This window comes from Colobus angolensis, unplaced genomic scaffold (assembly GCF_000951035.1).
Source record: "Colobus angolensis palliatus isolate OR3802 unplaced genomic scaffold, Cang.pa_1.0 Scaffold70, whole genome shotgun sequence".
Classification (NCBI taxonomy): domain Eukaryota; kingdom Metazoa; phylum Chordata; class Mammalia; order Primates; family Cercopithecidae; genus Colobus; species Colobus angolensis.
Window position 1 is genome coordinate 9,014,363 of NW_012120710.1, and position 8,935 is coordinate 9,023,297.

The 8,935-nt window shown below is 40.0% G+C and overlaps 1 protein-coding gene across 1 annotated transcript; it reads left to right on the forward strand.

The window, feature by feature from the left end:
• The first annotated feature begins 711 nt into the window (after window positions 1-711).
• Window positions 712-6,967, forward strand: CXCL13 (chemokine (C-X-C motif) ligand 13). Its single transcript, XM_011927235.1, has 5 exons — window positions 712-723; window positions 1,222-1,350; window positions 3,140-3,272; window positions 5,752-5,832; window positions 6,126-6,967. Exons 2-5 carry the CDS (start codon window positions 1,287-1,289, stop codon window positions 6,175-6,177), a joined length of 330 nt encoding a protein of 109 aa, XP_011782625.1. The 5' UTR covers window positions 712-723; window positions 1,222-1,286; the 3' UTR covers window positions 6,178-6,967.
• The last annotated feature ends 1,968 nt before the right edge of the window (window positions 6,968-8,935 follow it).

Consider the following 8,935-nt stretch of genomic DNA (forward strand, 5'->3'; position numbering starts at 1 on the left):
TAAGGAAGAACATCCTGGCAACTAGAACTGCCAAACAATAGAATGGGCTGCCTCAAGATCAATGAGTGCCCTATCACTGCGTTCAGACCAACTGGAGAACTGCTTTTGTGTGAAGGTGGTGTGGCATTACCACTCCTCCACTTCCACCCCCATGCATACTGAGGCACCTGGGAGGCTAAACATCCACAATGCTAATTGATTAGCAAAAACCAAATTGTTTAGGAAATCACGCCAGGAAGCCCACACCTCTGATTTCTTAGCAGTTCAGTGGGTCTGGTTTGATACATCATCCTTGTCCACTTGCAGGGCAGTTTAGTGGTACTCTAGGCCAGACTAGCCACTGTCTACATACTTTTTTTTTTTTTAATCAAAGAGCACCTAGAAAATGGGATGGGCTGTGGGCTGATTGCCCCCATGGACTAGTTGGTGGGATCAAAACCAAACTTCACATATACTTATGTCAAACAGACTGTAATATAGGGTTCACCCTCTAATGTAGTTCTAATGACTCCCTCCCCTGCCACATGGTTGTCAAGCTCACAGACTTTACACATGACAGCCAGAGAGATTCTCTTCCTCAAGGCTGTTGTCTCCCTCCCTTCATGCAGATACAGGCACACAAAGCAGGGGACGCCTACTGCCGCCTTCTAAGAATTCCGTGATGGTCAGATTACATAAGTAATCACATATTTCAGATAGTAAAATAAGAGATGGAAAAGACTGGTAGGAAAATCAATAGTATAATCAGCGTTAGGATCTGTATATAAAGAGACATTCATTTGGGGTGCAAATATTTACTGAGCACCTACCAAAGGCCGGAATCCCTTCCACATGCTAGGGATGTGATGTGCTCGATGGGCTCCCCAATGTCATGGAGTACATATCTAATGCCACGGAGAAACCCAGCTCACCCTGCACTGAGAGAAGCAATCAAAGCCACCATCACCAATAGCTCTACTAAAGACAGTGCTTCGGAGCTTCCAAGCTGATAGATTTTCCTTTCTCCCACCCTCAGATTTCTCCAGCATCTCTGGCACTTGTAGTCCACGTTTGCAAGAACTATTTTATTATAGTGCTCTGAAACAAATTTATAAAGTTTGCAAGAGAAGTTTTAAAAAAGCAAGCTCAGCAATATTTGGGGGCTTTTAAAACTGATGATGCAGCTGACCTACTGGAGACAAAGGCAGTGGGAGGGCCCTTACTGGTATAAATAAATAGGAGTCTCTGGTACTGAAAACCCACAGCCTGGACTCAGAGCTCAAGTCTGAACTCTACCTCCAGACAGAATGAAGTTCATCTCGGCATCTCTGCTTCTCATGCTGCTGGTCAGCAGCCTCTCTCCAGTCCAAGGTGAGAACTGTCACTTATGTTTCACTGTTTGTTGGACAGAAATAGTCTTTAACTACTTCAATTTTCTTTCAATTAAAAACTGCAGGGAAATCTGACCAAAGGGGGAAAAAACTGCTCTGTTGCTTCTAGATTCCTCAAAGTAAGGTGTTTAGGAATTTAACTCTTCAAAATTGGAAGTATTTATATTGTTAAGATTTTTATTTATAGAAAAAAGAGATACCAGAAGTCCAATATTCATGTGAATTATATTAGGCTTGTATATTCCAGGCCTTTTTCAGATTCTGCTCCTGCTATATATAATTCTTTACATGTAGCTTTTCTTTGTTCTGCCTCTCAATGTTACCCACTCTGACCAAACTCTATATAGGGTTTAAAGATTATTGAACTCTATTGGTCTCTTGCAGTGAACATGCTTCATGTAATTCCAGGTGGTTAGATCTGGCATCAAGTACACCACTGTGAGTACACCAGGGGTATTTACACACATTCTGCAAAGAAGCAGACTTCCATGTCTAAGTGGGGCAGCTATCTTTGTGTAAATAGATAAATATCCAGTTGAAGTAGTAAGTTTTATGTGGCTGAAGGAATGGATACATGTGCAGAAAGAAGCCTTCTGTTCAGATTTAGAAGACCAAATTTTTGTTCTTAAAACACAGAGGAGGTTTCTCCCCCAGTTTTAATTTTGCTTCACGTGTTATTTTCACTCTTCAAAACCCTAATTTCTTGCTTTCTCCATGGGGCTTTCCCATGGCTCGCGGCAGAGGTAACTCTTACTACATCTTCTGTTCTCAGCACACACATTAGATGTTGAGCGTAATACAACTTTCTGTGGTATTTTAGCTTTTGTTTGCTTGTTTCCCCTACTAAATTATACACATCCTGAGAGTTGAGCCTTTTTATTTATAAATGTATGTCAAGCACAGTAGTAAGCTGGATAGAAAAGATCTGATAAATGTCTTTTCCTTAGATTTCATTAGATCCCATTAAAATTCATAAGATGGGTACTAATGTACCCATCCAGCATTAATCGTTTTTATTAAATAAAAAGAGTTTTGAATTTTTATGATTGCCTTTTGTTTGGCAATGATTTGCAACCCAGACAGAGGACCGACATATTAAACAAAAACGTTTGTGACATTTTCTGAGAGGAAAGAGGAGGGTGGCAGAGAGTCTGATAGAGGAAACTCTATTCCAGCATGTTATTGCTCCCAGGACTCTAGAGCCAGGTCATGTCCTCGGTTTTTATGTGGTGGGAGTGACAATAATCCATTGGTTTTATACTGCATTAATTATAACTGCATTGTAAGTCCCTACAGAGGCTGTTCTCAGATGTTATTACGTGGACAATCACCTGACTACAAATATAACACTATCACAAATGTCAAAAAGTGCTGTGTTTTTCTAAAAGCTAATTTTTGTTCTGTTTTCCTTTGCTTTGTTTGTTTGGTTTTTGAGATGGGGGTCTCCCTTTGTTTCCCAGGCTGGTCTCAAACTCCTGGGTTCAAGCAATCCTCCCACCTTGGCCTCCCAAAGTGCTGGGATTACAGGTGTAAGTCACCGTGCCTGGCCTAAAAGCTAATTTTATTTTTAAAGTTTCTACACATTGGTAGAAAACATTTAAAAATACTCAAGCCAAGGCAAGCAGAAATATACAAACTAAAGACATATGAGTGGAAGCACCGACTTGAAACTTTTAAATCTTCAAATGTACAGTATGAAAGATTAGTAATGAAATTCTAGTTATGAATTATATGCCAATGGATTAAAATAACTGATTCTGTGTTTGCAGGTGTTCTAGAGGTCTATTACACACACTTGAGGTGTAGATGTGTCCAAGAGAGCCCAGTCTTTATCCCCAGACGCTTCATTGATCGAATTCAAATCTCACCTCGTGGGAATGGTTGTCCAAGGAAAGAAATCATGTAAGTTTCAAGAAAATAAATAAATAAGATTTCTTTCTCCCAATGAAATCAGATAAAATGTTACCATACAGTAGTCTTACTCAAGAATGTAGAAGAGATTTACTTGAGTGTTGCTGAAAATTCTCAAACTAATGATAAGAATTGTTAATAACGAAGAGCTTAGCTTGCAGCAGCCCCGATCTAAGTGCTTTACATGAACATACTCATTTTATCTATTCAACCACTTTATTAAGGTAAGCCTATTGTTCCTTACAGGCTGAGGCTTAGGAAGGTTAACTAACTGCCTGAAACACATCATCAGAAAGGATTAGAAAGTGCATTAGCCAGGATTCCATTCACATTTTCCCCATTCCAAAGCCTCTTCTTTGCGACACCTTGAGGTATTAGGCACAGCATCCTTCTCAGGGTATCCCTGACTTGGCATTCATTAGTGGCTCTTCCCACGGACTTCTTTAGATTTTTGCAATGTTTGTAAGCAGCTACTTCCTGTTTGTCACATTTTGTTACCAGTGCTTGGGGCCTTGGACCAGTTGAAATATGGGATATCAAAAGCTTATGGTAATTTTTCACTAAAAAGGCATTATATTTTTCACTAAAAAGGCATTTCACTAATGTCGTTAACAATAATGTCTAACTAAACTACAAGTATTGCCATCAAACTCAGAGATGTGAAGTCTAGCCATGACTTATTTGGGAGCAGTTCCCCTGGCTGTTTAGAAAACTGGGACCCCTTTCTTTTGATTCCATTTCCTCTGTCATGACTCAAGTCTCTTGCCTGTCAGCCAAGGAAGGTAATGCACTTTAATTTTCTCTGCTTTAACATTGATTGTTTTGAAATGACAAAAATCTGATTTCATATCTTTGCATCAAATTCTGCATTTCTGAATATTAACCAGATACAGAAATGAAAGTTTCAAATTATTATGAGAAATTCATGCCAATCAGAGGTGAAAATACTGTGAGTCCAGATGGTCAGAAATCTGTCTCTCCATCATGAACTCAGAAACCAACTGGAAGTATCTGCCTGAAAACCCAACTGTTCCATGCCCTCTGACGTCTCTGAGATTTACGTGCAAAGGTGTAGTTTCAAAATTAGATGGATGGATCCTTGCTGTTTGTCTTTTTGGTTTTGGGGTTTTTGTGGTTTGTTTTATTGTTTGGTTTTTGGGTGTTTTTTTTTTTTTTGAGACAGAATCTCACTCTGCTGCCCAGGCTTTAGTGCAATAGCACAATCATGGCTCACTGCAACCTCAACCTCCTGGGTTCAAGCAAGCCTCCCTCCTCAGCCTCCCGAGTAACTGGGACTACAAGTGCACACCACCATGCCCAGCTAGTTTTTTTTTTTTTTTAATTTTTGTAGAGCTGGGGTCTCATTAAGTTACCCAGGCTAGTCTCAAACTCCTGGCCTCAAGCAATCTGCCTACCTCAGCTTCCCAAAGTGCTGGGATTACAGGCATGAGCTACCATGCTGCTGGCTGTTTGTCACTTTATAACTAAGACAAATGACATATAAGGGAATTGTGTTTTGTTTGAGTTCACACCAATAAAGGGTAGAGTCTCCCAGTTTTCTGCTATCTGGGAGACCTCACTTTTTCACTGCAGATAAAAGCATTTAACACTATGTCCGGCACTTGGTAACCACTCAGGTCATGCTCATGAAAAACAGTGAAGAAAAGTGTGGGTTCTGGAGTCAGATAATCCTCATTTGAATCCTGCTGTATCACGCATTTGTTGTGCAATCCTGAACAAGTTATTTAAATTTGCTAAGCCTAGGTTCATCATCAGAAGGTAAGGAAATAATAGTTTCTCCAGCAAAGGATTTTTGTGAGATGAATTGAAACAATCCAAGTTACCTGCTAAGCATAGGGCCTGGTGTGTTTAAGTGCCTGATAAATATTAGCTATTAATTATCATTGCCACTTTTGCTATGGCTTCATATCTTAGAGCAGGAAAAATCTTGCTAAGTGGTAATTCGACAAAATGCAGATGTCACTCCAAGCAATCTGCTCTGCAGCATGCCCCCCATGTGAAATTGCACTGAATTTTTTTTTCAGTGAAATTCAAGTTCTCAAGAGAGTGTTTTCTATAGCTTATTTTGTTCTCCCAAATGCAATGCAACAGATAAGCACATTTTAAAGATATTATGATATAACTTGAGAAGTGAGCCAATCTTGGAGTCAGTTGTTTGGTTGTTCTCCAACACACGTAAAGGTTATCAACAAAACACTAACTTCTGACATGTGAGGCCCTCTCAGCTTTGGATTCAACCCCACCAGCTCACACATACTTGTCCACAAATGGTTGTTTTCTTATTCCTGTGACCCCATGCTACAAATCACCTATTCCAATCCAAAACTGCCCAGCTCCAATTTCACTTCATCTAGGAATAATTAGTTTCATACCCAACTCTTTTCTTTATTAAAAGTATAGGATTGACTAAAATGTAACACTGAATTATTTAATTTTTATTTTCCCCCAGAGTCTGGAAGAAGAACAAGTCAGTTGTGTGTGTGGACCCTCAAGCTGAATGGATACAAAGAATAATGGAAACGTTGAGAAAGTAAGTCAGGCATAACAAGGGGTTTCAAATTCCAACTTGTACTGAAGAGTTTCCCTTTCCTGGGCAGTCAAAATAGGGACCAGTTTGAATTTATGAGAAGTTCCTAAGACACATGTGTGTTTTTCACCACTATTTCTTATCAGATGGAGTAGGGGTAGCGCATTCCAGCAACTCAGTAAACCAAACTAGAAGCCAGTGTACATGATAGTCCTTGACTGCTATCTCCAGAGGAAAGCCACAGTTTCTTGTGTTTCTCTAAACATGACAATTTTGTTTTTGTTTCTGCTTCACAGAAAAAGTTCTTCAACTCCACCAGTTCCAGTGTTTAAGAGAAAGATTCCCTGATGCTGATATTACCGCTAAGAACACCTACATTTTTCCCTTATCCTTGCTCTGGATTTTAGTTTTGTGCTTAGTTAAACCTTTTCCAGGAAAAAGAACTTCCCCATACAAATAGGCATGAGACTATACGTAAAAATAACCTTGCAGAAGCTGATGGGGCGAACTCAAGCTTCTTCACTCACAGAACCCTATAGACACATGGAGTTTGCATTCTTATTCATTAGGGAGGACAGTTTCTTTGAAAATGGTTATTCAGTTATAACTAATATAGGAGTATTTTGATAATATACTTGTTGTTTAATGTTTAACATTTCTTAGAAAATAATGGAATGAGAATTTAAGCCTCAAATGTGAACATGTGGCTTGAATTAAGAAGAAAATTATGGCATATATTAAAAGCAGGCTTCCATGAAAGGCTCAAAAAGCTGCCTGGGAGGTGGATGGAACTTGAGCCTGTCAAGAGGCAAAGGAATCCACGTATCCTCTGCTTAAAAACTCACTATGGAGGAGAATTAAGTCCTACTTTTAAAGAGTTTCTTTATAAAATTTGCTGTCTAAGATTAATAGCATTCAAAGATCCCCAGACTTCATAGAATACTCAGGAAAAGCATTTAAAGGGTGATGTACACATGTATTCTTTCACACATTTGCCTTGACAAACTTCTTTGACTCGCATCTTTTACACTGACTTTTTTTTTGCGGGGGCGGGGGTGGGGGACTCTGGCATCAAATTCTTTAATGATTCCTGTAAATCTAATGACATTCAATAAAGTTGAGCAAACATTTTACTTAATTATGAGCAATTTCTTCTTCTTCTTCTTCTTCTTCTTCTTCTTCTTCTTCTTCTTTCTTCTTCTTCTTTTTTTGAGACAGAGTCTCACTGTGTCACTCAGGCTGGAGTGCAGTGGCACAATCACAGCTCACTGCAGCCTCAACCTCCTGGGCTCAAGCAGTCCTCCCCCTCAGCCTCCCCAGTAGCTGGGACTACAGGCACACACCACCACACCCAGCTAATTTTTGTATTTTTTGTAGAGATGGAGTTTCACCATGTTGCCCAGGCCATGAGCAATTCATTCTTAAGACAGCATCTACTCAAATGTATACTTTCTCTGATTCTTAAAGTAGGATTTTATGAGGTTAATTTTTCTTTGTATTTCATTTGCCTTTTACACATGAACTAAAATCATTTGGTAAAAGGTGAGTGAAGTTATTCCTGATATTAACACAGTAGGAAGTACTTGGCTATGAGGGCCTCTTCCCCCTAATGTTACCTACCACATACTAACCGTGATTTCCTCCAGACTTCAAACATTTATCAAACCCATTTTCACTGTGTCATATTGACTCTTAAAGTCATTAATGTTTCATTTGACAGTTTTGCATTGAGTTTGACCAACAGACAAAGAAGACACTTGAACTCTAGTCCCCATCTGCCCCGGCATCATCCTGGATATCTTACCCACCACACCACTGAGCTCCACTGTGTGTTCCTCTCCCCACCCCACCTCCCTACTGCTTACCAACTGCTTTGGGGGGTCTGCTCCCAGTTCACCCAGGTTTTAAGCTATCTCTGACTCTGTCTTTCACTTTTCTTTTTCTTTTTAATTTTATTTTTATGTTATTAAATAATTTCTTGGGAGAAAATTAAAAGCACCTATAATTACTATATTTTCTGTTGTCTACAATTAAATGTGTTTTAAATTACAAATATACTCATGCGCACATAGAGGGCTGATAAAATGTCATCAAGATCCTGCCTTGTAGCGTTTTTCAGATTGCACTGTTTAGAGATCAGGAATCACTTCGTTCTTTAATTTGATTTTGGTCTCGTTTGGTAGTTAGACAAATATTCAGAAGTCTCAAATAAGAAATATCACTATTTCACGTGAAGCATCTAGTGTTATCACCCCCGCTTGGGACACAGTGGTTAAATCATTTGCTCATGAGACTCCATCTCTACAGAAATAAAAATCTAGCTGGGCATTGAGATGTGCACCTGTAGTCCCAGCTACTCAGGAGGCTGAAGAGGGAGGCTTGCTTGAGCCCAGGAGGTCGAGGCTGCAGCTACTAAATGACAAGCCAGCATTCAAATCCAGCCAGTGTGGAACTAGAATCCATGTATGTAACTATTGTACTGTGCTGACTCTATAGGAGGTTGGTATCATCAGTAGAAACTGAGGCATGTACTTGCCCCAAATCATATAATTAGCAAAAGACAAATCAGAATTCAAACCCAGGGCCATCTGACTCCTAAGCAAATGCTGTTAATCACTTCACTAGACTGCCTCAAGTTTTCCCTTTCCTAAACATATTTCTTACTTCAACCTCTTTGGCCACCATCCTTTTCAGGGCCAATCAAAGCCAGGGAAAGGGTGGGAGCTCCAGGATGTTCAGGCTTTGGCTGGATTGAGACATTCATCCTGTGTTGTCCAATCCCAGGGGGATCTGGGCAGCTGGTGGGTGGGGTGAAGGCAGTGGGCCAATGTGGAAAGGGAGACAAAAGCAGGGACAGTGAGGGTTCCTAAACTCGCTTTTGTTACCACACAGGCACCCATTCCTCAAAAGTCGGAGTGGATTTGGGTATGTTCAGTCTGATCTGAGACAGACAGCTGAACTCATAGATGCAGGAAACTTGTGGAACCATTCCTGGAGTGTCTGAGGAAAGGCGGGCTATTGCAGATCTGAGTGGGTTTGGGTCTGGAAAGAAAGACTTGTGAAACAGTAAGGCAGTATTCAGGTGATAAATGACAACACACACACA